We start from the raw sequence: 19721 nt of genomic DNA on the forward strand, positions 1-19721 counted from the left end.
ATTGGCAAGAGCTGAGGCTAACAGCGGGCACTCATTCCACTCCCGGGATTTGAACCTGGGACCTTTTGGTCCGCAAGTTCAGCAGCTCAGCGCTTTAACACACTGTGCCATCAGGGGACTCCATCGACTAGTTATGGACCCATTAAAAAACCCAAAAACCCTTACCTCCCACTAAGGATGGACACTCATCTGTGGCTTGAGCACTGACATTCCCACCCACCCACTTGCCGCAAAGGCATCTCCTTCCTTTTGAACGCCATCTCCCCAAAGGCACAGAGTCCAGGAAATACTCGTATATTCGGTTCCTGCTCCTCCCAGGGTCCGGCCAAGGTGGCTGCAGCATCGTCCTGTGGCCACTGGGGTCTTGGCCACGTCTCCTTTGGTCCATTGTGGAAATAGCAAGCGGTGATATCCGAGGCCCATCACCGGTCAGAGGTCTGAGCGCTCAGTCCCTTTGGAGGGGGTCTCCTCCGCTTTGCCAGGCACTGGGTCCTCCTCCCCAAACTGCATGTTGGCATAAGCCACCTCTTTGGCCAGCTGATCCAGGGAAGGGCGGCCCCAGGCCAAGTTGCGCAGGGAGATGGCGGTCATGATGAGGCTGCGGAGGGAATAATAATAATAATAATAATAATAATAATAATAACAACATCAAGCATGAACATGTGAAAACTGTGGTCAGCAAAGAATACACACAAAGGGTCAGAAAAATTCTCAAAAGCAAGCTCAATGGAGGCAACACCATCAAGGCCATAAACACCTGGGCCATACCTGTCATAAGATATACTGCTGGCATTATAAACTGGACACAGATGGAACTGGACAAATTGGACAGAAAAACAAGAAAACTCATGACCATTCATAATTCACTGCACCCTCGCAGTGATGTTGACCGGCTATATCTGCCTCGAAGATCAGGGGGCAGAGGACTCTTACAAGTAAAACAAGCAGTCAAAGAAGAAGAACATGCCCTGGCAGAATATGTCAAGCAAAGTGAAGAACCTGCTCTAATTGAAGTAAAAAATCAGAAACTCCTCAAAGCACAGCAGACAAAGAATCAGTACAAAAAAACCGCACTACAAACTAGAGTTGACAGCTGGCACAACAAAACATTGCATGGAAAGTTCCTTAACAAAATTGAAGGAAAAGCTGATAAGGAGAAGACCTGGCTTTGGCTCACGAATGGGACCCTGAAGAAGGAGACAGAAGGCCTGATCCTTGCAGCCCAGGAGCAAGCCATCAGAACAAAGGCAATTAAGGCTAAGATCACACAGACTGACTACAAACAGAGGCACAACTATGTGGCCCAAATGATCCATTGGAACTTATGCCTCATGTACCACCTCCCAGCAGCAAAGAACTGGTGGGATCACAAACCTGCAAAAGTATTGGAAAATGAGCACGCAAAGATACTGTGGGATTTCCAAATCCAGACTGACAAAGTTCTGGAATACAACACACCAGACATCACAGTTGTGGGGAAAAAAAGGTTTGGATCATTGATGTCGCCATCCCAGGTGACAGTCGCATTGACGAAAAACAACAGGAAAAACTCAGCCGCTATCAGGACCTCAAGATTGAACTTTGGCTCAGCACTAAGATGACTCTATGATGCAAATCTAATACGCACCGCAATTTTGGCCAGTTCATTTGCCAAAAAGGGTGAACATTAGATGTGAGTCAATAGAGTATTTCAGCTTGCATTGACAGAAGAGGTGTTGTTTCCAAGCCAAGGGAAGTCATAGTACCGCTCTCTGCTTTCCCAGCTCACCTTCGGCGGAAGACGAAGTACTTCTTGGCAGCAAAGTGGAGGAAGCGCTCCCCGAGGCCTGCGCTGCGCCGCTTCTGCAACTCTTGGATGCGCCGCTGTCGCCGGAGGAAGGCCTCCACCACGGGATCGGCGGGGGTCCCGTCCGCAAAGGATCCGCTAAGGATGGGCTGCAGCTCTGGAGGAAGGGGCTCCGTCTCTAAGGGGGACACAAAGTGAGGGGAGCATGGAAACAAAGGCAGCCACCCCCCAAAAAAGGTGGCTGCCCTCCAGGGGAAGGATGGCGAGGACCCCAATATGGGCACCTTGGTTCTCCGTCTGTTGTGTCTGCCTCCATATCAGTTTCCTGCCCTTATAAAATAATTCAGACAGTCTACAATTCCAACAAGCCTATGAAGCAAGTCCCCCCCCCCCCAATCAGAACAGCTTTAAAGGGTTAAATTGGTGTAAATGTTGTGGTTCAAACTGATGGAGCCAAGGGGCTTGGGGTTTCAGGGTCTCGAAGCTCAGATGCAGTTGCAGTTTTAGAGCTTGACAATTCAGATGCAACTTCAGAGCTTGGAAAAACACTGTAGTCAGATGCCATTAGCCACAGATGCAGGCGAAACATCAGGAGAGAATGCTACTGGAACAGGGCCATATAGCCCGAAAAACTCACGGCAAGCCAGTGATTTAAGAGAGGAAAGTGGGATAATATTATCTTCTTATTCCTCCTGTTACAATCTTTAGGACGCAATTGACCCGTTTCCAATGCACGTTATTCTTGTTGTTATCTTATTATTATTATTATTATTATTATTATTATTATTATTATTATTAACAACCTACAACACGGAAACATGACAACATGACCCTGCCAGGAGACACAGAGAGACTGTCAGCAGACCTCAATTTTTCTGATCCTGGGGCCCCAGCACTATTTAAATCAGGCAAGGGCAAGCTTTGGCCCTCCAGGTGTTTTGGACTTCAACTCCCACAATTCCTAACAGCCTACCGGCTGTTAGGAATTGTGGGAGTTGAAGTCCAAAACACCTGGAGGGCCAAAGCTTGCCCTTGCCTGATTTAAAGCTCCAGTACTGGATTCCTGCCGTCTGTGCAGGGCTCTCTTTGATGCCTTTTGCATGGAGAGCAATGAGGGAGGGAGTGCCTTGGCCCTGCAAAGACTCACCGGTCCCGTTCTCCACTTTCTCCTTCAGCTCCTGCAGGCGGGTGAAGTTCTGCTCCAAGGCTGCTTCGGTAGTGTTGACGTAGATGTACATGTAGCAGGAGGGCTCCGGGGATACGGTGAAGACCTTGTGGTATTCCCCCGGTGGCAGCTGAGGCCGAAGGAAAGGCCAAGGGAGTGGGAATAAATAAATGATAAGAAATAAATAACTTTATTCTTGTATCCCGCCACCATCTCACCAAAAATGAACAAAATCTGGCCGCCAGTATTAAAAAACAGTAAATAAGGAACAACACTCTGAAAACAGAAGAATTCCAGACATGAGTCAATCGAGGCAGCTGATGCCTCCGAAGAAAGGATTCCCCCAGGCAGGAAGAAGCCAGGAAATGAAGCTTGCAAGGCCATTAATGCTAATCAAGGTGATTAATTACAACATTCACACTGGCCTCCAACAGACAAGAGTTCTTTCTCCTACCCTAGACATTATTCCACATACAGTAGAGTCCCACTTATCCAACACTCGCTTATCCAAGCTTCTGGATTATCCAAGCCATTTTGGTAGTCAATGTTTTCAATATATCATGATATTTTGGTGCTAAATTCATAAATACAGTAATTACAACATAACATTACGGCGTATTGAACTACTTTTTCTGTCAAATTTGTTGTATAACATGATGTTTGGGTGCTTAATTTGTAAAATCATAACCTAATTTGATGTTTAATAGGCTTTTCCTTAATCCCTCCTTATTATCCAAGATATTCACTTATTCAAGCTTCTGTAGGCTTGTTTAGCTTGGCTAAGTGAGACTCTACTGTATATATAAACCTTCCTTGCTCAATTTTTCCAATATACCTCACAACCTCAGAGGATGCCTGTCATAGATGTGGGCAAAACATCAGGAGAGAATGCTTCTGGAACATGGCCATACAGCCCAGAAAACACACAACAACCCTGCAATTCCGGCCATGAAAGCCTTCGACAACAAATGTTGTTGTTATTATTCCAGGTGAGGAGGTCTGGCCAAAGACGTAGAAGAAACAAGGACCAGGATTAGGTTGGATGAGATGCTTCTTGGGGTCCCTTGCTTCCCCTATGGCTTCCATTTGGGGATGAAGCATTAGGAACATCTCCCTCCCGCTCCCTGTCCCAGTGTTTTGCACCTGGATCCGATCTCCTTCCCGCAAGGTGTGGTTCTGTCCTTCCTTCACCACCTCCACCACGACTTCTCCCTTCAGCAGCTGGAGGCTGGTGTTGCCCAGGTCCTCGCTCACAAAGTTCTCCAAATGCAGGCCTGTTATTCAAGACACACAATTGGGGGATTATCAGCACCTCCTGGAAGGCCGGCTGCCACCAAAGACACTCCCTCCGAGGCCTACGGATCAACAGAGACTCCCAAATCCTCTATCCGAATGCTCTAAAATGTGACCAAGGGTGTCTTGTTAGAGCTTTGACAGTGCTGAGTAAAATGTAATATCCCCTTTGTTTGTGAAAACAATGTAGCTATAGTCTGTGTGTATAGTCTGGTGGCACAGCGGGTTAAACTGCTGAGCTGCTGAAGAAAGGTTGGCGGTTTGAATCCAGTGAGTGGGGTGAGCTCCTGCTGTTAGCCCCAGCTTCTGCCAACTTAGCACTTCTAAAACATGCAAATGTGAGATCAATAGATACCGCTCCGGAGGGAAGGTAATAGTGCTCCTTGCAGTCACATGACCTTGAGAAACAGGCCATCCACAAGCAACACCTGTGGCCTTAGCATAAAAGACTTTCGAGCCTGCAGTCTTGTTGCTGGAGGCAACGTCAACGTCTTGCTGGATGGTGTTATCGTGAACTCGTTGTGTGAACCCCGGATTCTCTCCTACAATTAGTTATACTGTTACTTTCTGACTTGTTTGATCTAGAAACGTGGACACTAATTTCCCGGCACTGGGATTGTGGATTTTGGCTTCGGTTCAAGAACCTTCTGTGTATGACCTCTGGACTTGGACATTGACTACACTATGTAACACGATTTTGGTTCCTGGGTTATAAACATCATTTCCTAATTGGTTCTATCATAAAAACATTGAAAAAGTTGCTTAAACTGCAGCACATTTTGCGCTAGTTTTTCAATGAATATCTAATCGAGTCTCAACCAACTGCAATCTAGTTACAAAAAACAACAAGGTTTCTGGAGTAGAACAACTACTTTCAAAGTTTTTTTTTTCCCATGTCAGTTGCTCCTAGAGAGAATTAGCCGTCTGCAAGGACGTTGCCCAGGGGACATTGCCCAGATGTTTTGATGTTTTACCATCATTGTGGGAGGCTTCTCTCATGTCCCTGCATGGAGCTGGAGCTGATAGAGGGAGCTCATCCACGCTCTCTCCGGGTGGGATTCGAACCTGGCAGCTTTCAGGTCAGCAACCCAACCTTCAAGTCACTAGGCTTTTATCCCCTAGGCCATCGGAGGCTCCACACTTTCAAAGTAAAGACTGCACAATTAAACAAGAACACTTTCAAACCAGGAACAGATTTTTTTTTAAAAAATTGTTACATAGTACTATCTGTGTTTGAGAGGGAACGAGGCACATCACAACAAAGGAGCACCGGCCACAGCGCCAGAGGGCTACCTGGGAAGTCGGCGATGAAGACCACCTCGGTCTGGTTGTCCAGCGAGTCCTCGATCTCCTGCAGCTTGGTCCTCCAGGGAGAGAGGTCCACCAGGAGGGGCTTCAACCAGGGGGTCTTCCAGAAGGGGGACCACTCTGCCCGGACAATGTCCGTCCCGGGGTCAAAGAGCCTGAGACGGGGAGAAACAGGGACCCGATGAAATGCCCCCAAAAGTGATACAGCACCATCAAAACATAACCCCATACAGAGCTTGAGAAGCAAGGCTCCGGAGCCCTTCTTTCCTCTGGAGCGTTGCAGTTTCCAAGTAAAGGGAGCCTCACCTTTGCTGGAAGCGATCGTTGATGGAGACCCAGATGTCGAAGTAGATCTCCGGTTCGGAAATGTTATAGTTCTGCAGCAGGCCGCTGAGGCAAGTGGCGTACTGCTTCAGCATATCCGCATGGTCCTTCCAACGCCGGCTCTGAGTGAAGACCTGCTTCGAAATGCGGGCAAGCAAGGAAAGGCTTGCTAAGCGAGAGGTGAACCACAACTGTTGCTGCAGGGAGCCACCTGCACCCAAAATCACAAAACCTTTGCAAGTAAAGCAGGTTGCATTTGGGAGTTTGAGGTCATGCAAACCAGGCTCTCCATCCTCCACTTGCAGCTGAATGTAAGGCTTGCGGAAGTTGGGGGTTTTGATTGGAGAAATCCCAAACAAAAAGGTTCAATAAGCTACATTTCCCAAAATAAATGCCACAAGCCTGACTGTTACAAATGTTGCTTTTTAAGGATACTTTCAGGGTCCTTTTGATGTGCATTTCTCAAAATTTTAAGGCCACTCTTTTTAGGTGCCATTCAGTAACAAAAGAGTTGCAAAGGGATGATACTGTCGCTTTCAAAAACACCTTGTTGCTTTTCAAATATTGCCATGTGCAACAGCAGCAACAAGATGAAAGGGTAGCACCTTGTGTAAGATAATATTGTTGTTGTTTTGGGACGGTGTTGCTGCTTTTCAAAAATGGAAACAGACATAATTGGAATGATTTATCTGTTCCAAAGAACCCAGAAAGCATCTTTGGCTGCAGGGGCCTTAGCAATAAACCAATGCACTGTACATATGCTGAATGCAAACATGTTCCTGCAAATGCCATTTCCTGCATTGCAAGAACAGCCTCTTGTGCCATTTGTCTTGGAAAGGGAGTTCCGAAAAGGCACAAATACCCCCGAATAGACAAGATCCGAAAGAGAATGGGACTGACTGACTGACCCCAGGGTTGAGGTATCCCAGCTCCCCGGTGCGTCCGTCACGGTACGTGATCTTCACATGTTGATGGGAGCGCGAATGGACCATCATGTCCCAGGAGTAGCCATACAGGCCGTTCGTCCAGTTGTTGTAGCCCTGCATTGGGAACCAATATGAGCTGGTAAATGGGACCCAGTAATGGGCTTCCTTCACCCCTTCAGGCTTAGAATCATAGGATCCTAAAGATGGGAGGGACCCCCAAAGGCCAACCAGTCCAACCCACTTCTGCTGGGCAGGAAAGTATAATCTAAGCCCTCCCGACAGATGGCCATTCAACCTCTCTTTTTAGAATAATAGAATCCTAGAGTTGGGAGAGATCTGCAAAGGCCATCCAGTCCAACTCCATTCTACCAGGCAGGAAAACACCATCAAAGCCCTCCCAACGGATGGCCATCCAGCCTCTCTTTATCGAATCATAGAGCCCTATCTGAGACCTGTCAGGGCAGGAGCAGGGGGAGAGATTAGATCCGACCTTCGCCCTGACTTGTTGATGAGTCTCACCTTCCACTCAACAGTAAGACCATTTGTGCTTCTGCAAAGTAGCACTGACAAAGTTGTAGATTATCTGCTGATCCCAGCGGCACTAGGCTTTATTTATATACAAGGCTATTTACAACTCCAATCACCATCACTTTCAGGACACATGCTCCCCAGCAAGGGAAAAGCATGGCACGTCTGTTCAGCACAGCCAAGAGTCTGTTATCAGAACAAGTCCTCCCAACATTCCACAGTCTATGAGGAATGTTCCGTCCACATAGTTGAAACCAAAGTCTTGACCCATTGGCCCTGCAAGCTATCAATCAGGGCTGGCATGCAGTTAATTCCTGTGCTGCTGGAAAGCTTGCCAGAACACAGATGCATAATCCAAACAGCAAACAATTTGATCTAACATTTCACTCTATAATAAACAAACCACACTGACAAGACCAACCTCTTTTCTCATGGCTGGACTTTGCCCTTTACATTTGTCACTTTGCTACGTCTTTTCTCTGAATGCTACCCCACACTCACCTGGGTGATGAAGTGCGAATAGGGCAGGAAGAGCTGTTCCAGGATGTAGAGGAGGGTGAAGGCAGCGCCCAGCTTCTGCCGCAGCCCGGGCCTCCTCCGTGGGCCTTTGCCCTTTGTGTAGATGCACTCGGGACTGGGCTGTGGAGGCCGGGAGAGAGGCAACAGGCCATGCAGGGAGGAGGGGAGGCAGGCAACCAGGCGGCGAGGCCAGTCCGGGCGGCAGAAGAGTGGGCTGGTGGCCAGCATCGTGTAGGAGAACATGCCTGCAGGGAAACAAATGGCCTTCTGCATTGGCTGTATGTTATCAATATGAGTGTTTGAATTGAAAAGCTGAAGAAGCAGGCTCCATATGTAAGGAAATTACTATTAAAACATGGAGAACCAAAATGCATGATGAAATGGTGAATTGACACTCAAAGCGAGGAAAAGTCGACATGCGTGTACATGTGTATGAATGCTGAGTAAAAATGTAAAACCTCCCTTTGTCTGTTTGTTAGCCAATGTAGTTGTAGGTTGTTTGTTGAATTCAATGTAGTTATATAGAATCTGTATGTCTAATGTCATTCTTTGTGTACAAATTCTGTAAAAGTTCTGATATACCCTCTCACACTGGAAATTGCAATAAAAAGAGCCTTGACAGGAAGAAGAGGAGGGAAAAGAAGAGGAGGAAGAAGAGGAAGAAGCAGGAGCTGCCACCTCAAGAAGTGATGCTCTGTGTCTTTTGTAGCAAGTCTATACCTTTTTCTACATTTTGATGCCACAATAACAACGCTCTGGTGCAAACTGCCTTACCATCATCGGTTATTTATCACTGAACACAATAATACAAAAAGAAATGTGTGCAAAACTGCAAGCCAACTGCCCAAACTGACCGGCCATCCTCCTTCCTGGTGCTTTCCCCTTCCCGTCCAACCAGGGTCCTTGGCCAGTGACCAAGGGTCTTGGAGGGGTCTCTGGCCTTTCCCTTTTTTTGGTAGGGAGGGAACCTACCGATGCTGAAGAGCTGGGAGTTCATGCAGTGGAAGTAGCTGACAAAGAAGAGGGCAAAGGGCCGTGTGGCGTCCAGGAAGAGCAGAAAGCCGGCCGTCAGGTCCAGAGCGAGGCCCCCGCCGTGGACCACCAGCAGGCTGGTCATCTCCTCCGAAAGCACCAACCTGAGGCAGGAAAAAAGGAATAAGACCACCAATAAACTGAGAAGGAAAAGAGAAGAGGATGGTTTTGTGGCTCCTTCAGGGAGAAGAATTGAGCCAACACCAGTGTAAGTTTTCTGTGCAGAAAATATGCTAAATATGTCAATATTTTTCTCCCTGTGCAAAATGCAACACTTTATCGAGGCAAGATCTTTTGTGCAAAATGCATCAGTTCCTTTACAAAATAGTATACGAAGGTTTTTTAAAAAACAGAAAAAATAATCTCCCCTCCAAGTAATGACTCCTCTGCAAATATGTTTGTTTATTTATTTATTAGTAGCATTTATATTCCACCCTTCTCACACCGAAGGGGACTCAGGGCAGTTTAAAAGTATATATACATACAATATATTATATTATACGACTATATTGCAATATTATTAGTAATACTGCATATAATATAAATATACAATTATAATAGCGAATTAGAATTATTATTACATTATATTACATCATAATATTATTATTAATATTACATGTAGGTAGTAAAGGTAAAGGTTTTCCCCTGATGTTAAGTCCAGTCGTGTCCAACTCTGGGGGTTGGTGCTCATCTCCATTTTTAAGCTGAAGAGCTGGCATTGTCCACAGACACCTCCAAGGTCATGTGGTTGGCATGACTGCATGGAGCGCCCTTACCTTCCCGCCGGAGCTGTACCTATTGATCTACTCACATTGGCATGTTTTCAAACTGCTAGGTTGGCAGAAGCTGAAGCTAACACCTGGCGCTCAGTCTGCTCCCGGGATTTGAACCTGGCACCTTTTGGTCCGCAAGTTCAGCAGCTCAGCACTTTAACACACTGTGCCACCAGGATCCCCAATATTACATGTATATACAATATATTATAATATTAGTATAGTATAATATATGTTGGTTGTCTTTTGGCACAGAAAGTGTGTATTTCTGCATGGAAACATACAAGTGTTGTTGGATAAATACATGTTCTCCCAACAAAAAATATGAGCCATGCTCAACAATGGCAGAGCATTCCTCAGGTTCTCATGGAGCAGGGAGATAAAAGAATAGATGCTTTCATTCTTGCAAAGATTTGCAAGCCTTGCACTGCATTTATGCCTTTTTCCTGAGGGTTTTCCCAACTCTGCTCACCTGAAGGGGCTGAAGAGCCAATGCCTGGCCAGGGAGCCCATGGAGTAGCCCTCCACCCAGTCTGCGTCCAGCTTCTTAATTCCGGCAATGAAGTAGACAATGAAGACCTGGATGGAAGCAAGCGCCGGGAAGTTTGTGGGAGTTCCAGAAAGTACCAAAAATGGTCAAAAGTCTGGAAATTGTGAATCCATCCCTATGAGGAACAGCTTATGGAGCCGGGCATGTTTTGCTTGGAGAAAGGAAGGCTGAAATGGCCTGGATTAGAAGCTCCACACCTGCTGCCTACCTGCGTGCGCAGCAGAGTGTAGTTCCACAGTGGCACGTGCACGTTCCTCTTCCGTGGGTTCCTGAGACCGTCAATAGACCTGCAAAGCAAAGCGCACATCAGCAGAAGGAGCCTAACAAGATCATACTTTCCAAAAGGTTATTATTATTCCAGATAGGCTGGATGCCAATTAATCTCCAAAACAGCACACTTCCAAAAGCCTGTGGGGATTCTTGGGTTTCCAAAACTCCTTACCAGTAGCGGTTGGCATTGATGAAGAGGAACTGGAAGCCGAGGAGTCCGTAGAGGTAGGAGTGGTTGTTCCAGGTGGTCTTGTCCAGGAGGAAGACGTACCAATAAGGCAGCAGGAAGAGGAGGCAGCTGCCCCGGTAGAAGCAGCCCAGCATGATGCCCAGGGCCCCTGCAAAGAGGGGATCGCAGTGGCCTTTTCAGTGAGGGTCCCTCATCTGTGTTGGAATTCAACCCCACACTGCACAAGTCCAGTTGGAATATATCTATTTGTTATTATTTACTAGCTTGGGAACCCGGCTGTGCCCAGGTTATTTGAAAAGGGCCTTGTTTGTTTTGGGGTGTTAAGTCTTATCAGTTTGGTAATTTGTAGCTCTATTTGTTAGAAAAAAGCCAGTCTTTCCCATTGTTTTTTATGAATGCTCGCATTAGAAAATGCATAAGGATGTGGGTGAACTGCAATTCCCAAAACCGTGGGCCAATCACACCAAAACCCACCAGTCTTCAAAGCTGGTCTGTGTGCCAAGTTTGGTTCAGATCTGATGTCGGCTGGGTTCAGGGCTCTCTGGATAAGGAAGAACTACAGCTCCCAGAGTCAGGACAATCACCCCCAAACCCCGCCTGTATGTAGTTGACCATGTTGGGTCTGTGCACCAAGTTTGGACCAGATCCAAGAGTTCAGTGCTTTCTGGGTAAGGGCAAACTAAAACTCCCAAAATCAAGGTGCATTCCCACAAACCCCTCCAGTATGTTCAGTTGGTCATGGGGCTTCATTGTGCCAAGTTTGGTTCCAGTCCATTGTTGATGGATGTCACAGTATTGCTGGATGCAGGTGAACTAAAGGTAAAGGTAAAGGTTTCCCCTGACGTTAAGTCCAGTCGTGACCGACTCTGGGGGTTGGTGCTCATCTCCATTTCTAAGCCGAAGAGCCAGCATTGTCCATAGACATCTCCAGGTCATGTGGCCGGCATGACTGCATGGAGCGCTGTTACCTTCCCGCCGGAGGAGTACTACAGGTGAACTACAACTCACAAAATCATCAACGGGTCCCCAAGCTAGTATATAATATATAAGAAAATGGTCAAGTCCCTACAAATCATGGTAATTCTCCCCAAACCTCTCTCTCTAGTATGTTCAGTTGCTGATCAATCCCTCTGTTTGCTGTGTGCCATAGGAAGGGGTAGGAAAGGGTTAAGAGAGAGGCAGAGGGCGAGAATGGAGAGAAAGGAACACTGGGATGTGCTTGCTGTAACCTGCAATGTCCTGGGAGACATAGGACAATGTCCTATTTGTGCAGCCAGAGGCTGTCTGTGTGAGAGGACACCCGTGCCACATACACACATACAGAATTTCACTTTTATTATGTGTATAGATAGCTAGATTTATTTCTATCCTGCCTTTCTCCCAGAGTAAGGACTCAAACGGCATCTCTCCCTCCCCTCTGGACTCTTACCCAGTAGCATGACTGTGTAAACCAGGTACATCCAGTCCAGGGGAAGTGGCTCCAGGAAGTTGAAGAGGGGGAAGCGGCAGACCGACAATCCATCCAGGTATTTGTGGTCCAGGTAGCTCAGGCCCCGCTCCTGGGGAATGTCCAGAGCCATCAGCAGCCCTGTAAGAGGCACAGGGTCAAGGCAGACAACGTACCCAAGGCTCCCCTTGCTCTCTGCCTCCACACGGCACTGTTGCGGCACTTCCATCCCACTTTAGCCACCCCGGTCCGTCAGTGATATGGTGCATTCATGTTTTGGTTGAATCCCTAATTACTATAAATCTTTGCTGGAGAGAGGTCAGAGAGAGTCTGAATGGAGAAGGGGAAAAGAATTCAAGAATTCAGTTCAGCCTTTCTTCTACCACTTCTATGGAAGGATTATTTGTTTGTTTATTTATTTGAGAAATGTATCTCCCGTCTTTCTCTGAGCACAGACCCAAGGCGGTTACAACGGAATAAAAACATACAATACAAAGTTAAAACTCTTGGAAACTGATATTTTTTGTCCTGCAAATTGTTGATACAATGCTCTTTGGAAAGGACCATTTGTTTTGTAAGCAAGTCGCTGAATTAAGCTACAGTAGAGTCTCACTTATCCAAGCCTCGCTTATCCAAGCCTCTGGATTATCCAAGCCATTTTTGTAGTCAATGTTTTCAATATATCGTGATATTTTGGTGCTAAATTCATAAATACAGTAATTACAACATAACATTACTGCGTATTGAACTATGTTTTCTATCAAATTTGTTGTATAACATGATGTTTTGGTGCTTAATTTTTAAAACCATAACCTAATTTGATGTTTAATAGGGATTTCCTTAATCCCTCCTTATTATCCAAGATATTCGCTTATCCAAGCTTCTGTTGGCCCGTTTAGCTTGGATAAGTGAGACTCTACTGTATATATGATTTTGAAGGCCGCAGGACTGTATTTTCTGTTACATCTGGATAAAGCTGTTTATTTTCTTCTCTGATGAAACTCTGCTGTAAAGAGTAAAGGAATTTTTCTTTTTACACAAACGTCATTTTACCTTCGAGGGCACTGCAGTTTGGATTGTTTTTTGGCACTAAATGCAGTCCCAGAGAACAACCAGAGGCCCCAGTGCTGTCCATTACGAAACAGCCTTGACCCCTTTGGACCCACCAAATCCAAAGTCTGCCCTTTCGAAGATAAGCGGCAGAGGACGGGGGCATTGTCCTCAAAAACGTGGCACCGAAAGGCCTTCTTTCCGTTTGCTGGGGATGCTGGGGCTTTCCTAGCTGCCTGCGACCAAGCAATTAAGGAGAGGAGGAAGAGACACCACCAATTATGCCAAAACCCCGCTGTCCACATCCTTTTCCTGGATTAAGTTGCAGCTGCTTGGCACCCTGTGCAGTTTCCTTTCCATATCTTTCCAAACGCTGCCCATCAATTATGTGCAGGGAGAGCATCCTGCAGCCGGATTTGGGAGGGACGAGCGGAAGGGAGGGAAGAAGCAGCCATCGACACCCAGGGCTTGCCAAGAAGGAAGCCAGGCGGATCCCCAAAGGGGCAGACGCCCAAAGCAGGGCTGCAAGGAACAGAATGACACATGGTCAGCCTTACCTGCAAGGAGGAACAAAATGGCTTTGGTCCTCCAGATCTCAGGGACAGCAAGTCCCATAATCCCTGGCCATTATTATTATTGACACAAAAGACCCAGTATGACACAGCAAATGAGATATATATGCTGGATTTCGCATCAACAACAAAACTTTATTGATTAGCCAATTGGCCTTACCAAGGACAGACAATACAAAAACAACATACAACATACATCTAGTTCACCTAAAATAAAATGCAGATATACAGGTGTCTGCCTGCTTGGTGCCAATGTAGTTTAGCTAAAGATCTATGCATCAACTATCCTCGTCTGCCATACACTGCACCCCAATCTGATCTATGTACTCTGATCTCCTTTTAGCAGCTTTAAACAAATACAGGGCCACTTTTGTTGTCAGAGTGGGGTTATAACCGGCCAACAAAAATGAAGTTTTGGCCTCAATAACCCAGCCTGTTTTATTACCAATAAAAGGCCATAAGTATTGTTTCCTTTCTTTTTCATATAGGTTACAGTTATGCAAAATGTGGTTCAAATTTTCAACTTCAGGGCTGCCACAAATACATAATCTTTCTTCATATGGGGTATGATTGAATCTGCCGTGTCTCTCCATGGACTCAATTTGTTCGAATCTTGCCCTAGTGAAAGTGATTCTTAGGTGTCTTGGCATATCTGCTTTTAGGTACAGAGCCCTCTGGAAATTACGTTTAAAGCGTCCTAACCACTTCAGAGATCCTGTATTTGACAGGGTGGCTATGTCTTTTTGGGCTTCAATATCTAGGATTCTTTGGATTACTATCCTTTTTCGGCATCCCTATTCTGGTCTAATGAAGTAATTTGAAACCTTGATAGTTGTTCTGCCCAGGAGTCTTGGTTAAAGCCATTAGATTGTTCTAAGAAGCACAATTTTGGCAGTCTGTTGTTTTCGAGATTTTTTATTTTAGACCAGTAGTTAAAGGCCCTGATTTTGGTGAGACCTTTGAAAGAATGTATTTCTAACTCTGCTCTAACTGCGTCAACGCCAAGTATCTGTATCACAAAATCACAAGTCGAACACTTCCCAAGTATTTAGGACAGTGCCATTATTATTGTTGTTGTTGTTGTTATTTTATAGCCTGCTTTTCCCTCCATAAGGAGACTCAAAGCAGCTATGTATCTATTATTACCGTGTTTCCCCGAAAATAAGACAGTGTCTTATATTAATTTTTGCTCCCAAAGATGCTCTAAGTCTTATTTTCAGGGGATGTCTTATTTTTCCATGAAGAAGAATTCACATTTATTGTTGAACAAAAAAATGAACATTTATTATATACTGTACAGTAGTTGTCATCACAAACCAACATAACCAGAGAAACTGTGAATCCTATCAAGAATTTCTTGTTATTACCATTATTTCCATGTACAACACTCATGTACAACTACATTTACCGATCCTACATGCTCTGGTGTTCTGTTAGGCGGGAATGCTTCCAAACAAAAACTTTGCTAGGTCTTACTTTTGGGGGAGACCTTATATTTAGCAATTCAGCAAAACCTCTACTAGGTCTTATTTTCTGGGGATGCCTTATTTTAGGGGAAACAGGGTAGTATCCGAACATTATTATTATGTTTATTTATATCCCACTTTTTCTCTCCACAAGGAGACTCAGAGCGGCTACGTATCTATTATTAATATTATAACGGTTTATTATTATTACGTTTTTTTATATCCCGCTTTTTCTCTCCGTAAGGAGACCCAGAGCGGCTATGTTCCTATTATTATTATTATTATTATTATTATTATTATTATTACGTTTATTTATATCTCGCTTTTTCCCTCCACAAGGAGACTCAGAGCAGCTATGTATCTATTATTAATATTATAACGGTTTATTATTATTATGTTTATTTATATCCCGCTTTTTCCCAACACAAGGAGACTCAGAGCGGCTACGTATCTATTATTAATATTATAACAGATTATTATTATATTTATTTTTATCCTGCTTGTTCCTTCCAAAACGAGTCCCGGAGTGGCTATGTATCTATTATTAATATTATAACGGTTTATTATTATTATGTTTATTTATATCCCGCTTTTTCCCTCCACAAGGAGACTCAGAGCGGCTACGTATCTATTATTAATATTATAACAGATTATTATTATATTTATTTTTATCCTGCTTGTTCCTTCCACAACGAGTCCCAGAGTGGCTATGTATCTATTATTAATATTATAACGGTTTATTATTATTATGTTTATTTATGTCCCGCTTTTTCCTACCAAAACGAGTCCCAGAGTGGCTATGTATCTATTATTAATATTATGATTATGTTTATTTATATCCCACTTTTTCCCTCTGCAAGGAGACTCAGAGCAGCTACGTATCTATTATTAATATTATAACGGTTTATTATTATTATGTTTATTTATATCCCACTTTTTACTTCCAGAAAGAGACCCAGAGTGGCTACGTATCTATTATTAATATTATAACGGTTTATTATTATTATGATCCGAATGTTATTATGTTTATTTATATCCCGCTTTTTCCTTCCACAAGGAGACTCAGAGCGGCTACGTATCTATATTATTATTATTATTATTATTATGAATTATTATCATTATGTTTATTTATATCCCGTTTTTTCCCTCCACAAGGAGACTCAGAGCGGCTACGTATCTATTATTAATATTATAACAGATTATTATTATATTTATTTATATCCTGCTTGTTCCTTCCAAAACGAGTCCCGGAGTGGCTATGTATCTATTATTAATATTATAACGGTTTATTATTATTATGTTTATTTATATCCCGCTTTTTCCCTCCACAAGGAGACTCAGAGCGGCTACGTATCTATTATTAATATTATAACAGTTTATTATTATTATATTTATTTATATCCTGCTTGTTCCTTCCACAACGAGTCCCAGAGTGGCTATGTATCTATTATTAATATTATAACGGTTTATTATTATTATGTTTATTTATATCCCGCTTTTTCCCTACACAAGGAGACTCAGAGCGGCTATGTATCTATTATTATTATTATTATTATCTTTATTTATATTCCGCTTTTTCTCTCCGCAGGGAGACCCAGAGCGGCTACGTATCTATTATTAATATTATAACTGTTTATTATTATTATGTTTATTTATATCCCACTTTTTCCCTCCGCGAGGAGACTCAGAGCAGCTACATATCTATTATTATTATTATCTTTATTTATATTCTGCTTTTTCCCTCCGCAAGAAGACCCAGAGCGGCTACGTATCTATTATTAATATTATAACAGTTTATTATTATTATGTTTATTTATATCCCACTTTTTACTTCCACAAAGAGACCCAGAGTGGCTACGTATCTATTATTAATATTATAACGGTTTATTATTATTATGATCCGAATGTTATTATGTTTATTTATTTATTTAATGTTATTATATTTATTTATATTTATATGTTATTATGTTTATGTTTATTTCGCTACTCACCAAAAAGGAAGCGGAAGACCCCCAGGGCAGCCGGGTCGGTGGGCCGGTTGAGGAGGCAGACCAGGCGGTTCCAGGATGAGAAATCGGCGGCCTCGAAGCCCAGCAGACGCTTCATCCGGCTGCTGCCATTGGGCTGCTTCTCCTCCATTGGACCCTCTTGGGACTCAGGTAGAGACTCACAGAGCTGGGCGCCTGAAGTAAAAATGACAGAGAGGCCATCCCTAAATTAGTATTATTATATTTATTTATACCTCACTTTATTTCCACAAAGAGGACTCTAAAACTAGAGAGGTTCTATAGCAGGTATGGGCAAAGTTGGGCCTTTGAGGTGTTTTGGACTTCAACTCCCAGAATTCCTGGCGTCAGGCCCTTTCCTTTTCTCCCTCAGCCGCTTAAGCGGCTGAGGGAGAAAAGGAAAGGGCCTGACGCCAGGAATTCTGGGAGTTGAAGTCCAAAACACCTGAGGGCCCAAGCCTGTGTCTTATTTGCATCCAATTTGCATCTCATTATCGGCCTGCCACTCTCTTTTGCCCCCTTACCTGCGGCGTGGGCCCTTCCCGGCCCCATTTTCGACGGCTCCGGATCTCCCCGAGTGGCTCCGCGAGTGGAAGCTCCACGCAGGCAGCCCCGCCCTTCCGGAGCGCAGGCCACGCCCCTTGCGCGTAAGCCACGCCCCTGCGCGCAGGCCACGCCCCCTCCAGAGTAAACACAACCTTACAGAGTTACATAGTGTAATATGCTATAATTAAATAATAATATAATTATACAACTATAATATATTTATTTTCATGGTTTCCTCTTTATGTTGAAATTGTCCTGTTTACTGGCACTGTATTTGAATCCTTCATGGAGTATATTGATTTGGATTTGTAATTTTGTGTCTCCTTTTAATAGAATTGTTTTGGTTCCGTCTCATGATATTGTTTATTATGTTTACTATGTTTAACTTTGTTGCATGGTGTGTTTTTTTTTAACAATTAGATGCTTTTTTATGTTCAGGTTGGAAACCGCCCTGAGTTCTCTCGAGGAGATGGAGCGGTATATAAATTAAAATTAAAATTTATTATTATTATTATTATTATTATTATTATTATTATTATATTTATTCATGTTCATTGTTTCCTCCTTTCTATTGAAATTGTCCACATGCTTTATCATTATTATTATTATTATTATTTAATTTGTTCGTGTTCATGGTTTCCTCCTTTCTGTTGAAATTGTCCACATGCATCATCATCATTATTATTATTATTATTATTATTATTATTATTATTATTATATTCATTTACATGGTTTTCTCCTTTCTGTTGAAATTGTCCACATGCTTTATCATTATCATTATTATTAAATTTATTCATTTTAATGGTTTTGTCCTTTCTGTTGAAATTGTCCATATGCTTTATTATTATTATTATTATTATTATTATTATTATTATTATTATATTTATTCATGTTCATGGTTTCCTCCTTTCTTTTGAAATTGTCCACATGCATTATTATTATTATTATTATTATTCATTTTCATGGTTTCCTCCTTTCTGTTGAAATTGTCCACATGCATTATTATTATTATTATTATTATTATTCATGTTCATGGTTTGCTCCTTTCTTTTGAAATTGTCCACATGCATTATTATTATTATTATTATTATTCATGTTCATGGTTTGCTCCTTTCTTTTGAAATTGTCCACATGCATTATTATTATTATTATTATTATTATTATTATTATTATTCATTTTCATGGTTTCCTCCTTTCTGTTGAAATTGTCCACATGCATTATTATTATTATTATTATTATTATTATTATTCATGTTCATGGCTTGCTCCTTTCTCTTGAAATTGTCCACATGCTTTATTATTATTATTATTAGTATTATTATTATTAATTTTAATGGTTTCCTCCTTTCTGTTGAAATTGTCCACATGCATTATTATTATTATTATTATTCATGTTCATGGTTTCGTCCTTACTCTTGAAATTGTCCACATACATTATTATTATTATTATTATTATTATTATTATTATTATTATATTTGTTCAATTTCATGGTTTCCTCCTTTCTGTTGAAATTGTCCACATGCTTTATTATTATTATTATTATATTCATTTTCATGGTTTCCTCCTTTCTGTTGAAATTGTCCACATGCTTTATTATTATTATTATATTTATTCATGTTCATGGTTTGCTCCTTTCTGTTGAAATTGTCCACCAACTTTATTATTATTATTATTATTATTATTATTATTATTATTATCATGGTTTCCTCCTTTCTGTTGAAATTGTCCACATGCTTTATTATTATTATTATATTTATTCATGTTCATGGTTTGCTCCTTTCTGTTGAAATTGTCCACCAACTTTATTATTATTATTATTATTATTATTATTATTATTATCATGGTTTCCTCCTTTCTGTTGAAATTGTCCACATACTTTATTATTATTATTATATTTATTCATGTTCATGGTTTGCTCCTTTCTGTTGAAATTGTCCACCAACTTTATTATTATTATTATTATTATTAT

At 42.5% G+C, this 19721-nt stretch overlaps 1 protein-coding gene across 1 annotated transcript; it reads right to left on the bottom strand.

Moving 5' to 3' along the window:
• Positions 1-212: 212 nt before the first annotated feature.
• ggcx (gamma-glutamyl carboxylase) lies at positions 213-17861 on the bottom strand. The gene is made up of 15 exons (XM_062961107.1): positions 17730-17861; positions 17191-17382; positions 12094-12252; positions 10647-10812; positions 10413-10491; positions 10127-10233; positions 8822-8985; positions 7832-8094; positions 6785-6916; positions 5859-6010; positions 5538-5707; positions 4095-4225; positions 2934-3081; positions 1769-1964; positions 213-598 (listed from the first exon to the last, which is right to left on the bottom strand). The coding sequence occupies exons 1-15, from the start codon at positions 17755-17757 to the stop codon at positions 430-432; spliced, it is 2256 nt and encodes a 751-aa protein (XP_062817177.1). The 5' UTR covers positions 17758-17861; the 3' UTR covers positions 213-429.
• Between the last annotated feature and the right edge of the window lie 1860 nt (positions 17862-19721).

The sequence above is a fragment of the Anolis carolinensis genome, unplaced genomic scaffold (assembly GCF_035594765.1).
Source record: "Anolis carolinensis isolate JA03-04 unplaced genomic scaffold, rAnoCar3.1.pri scaffold_8, whole genome shotgun sequence".
NCBI classification, from domain to species: Eukaryota; Metazoa; Chordata; class Lepidosauria; order Squamata; family Dactyloidae; genus Anolis; species Anolis carolinensis.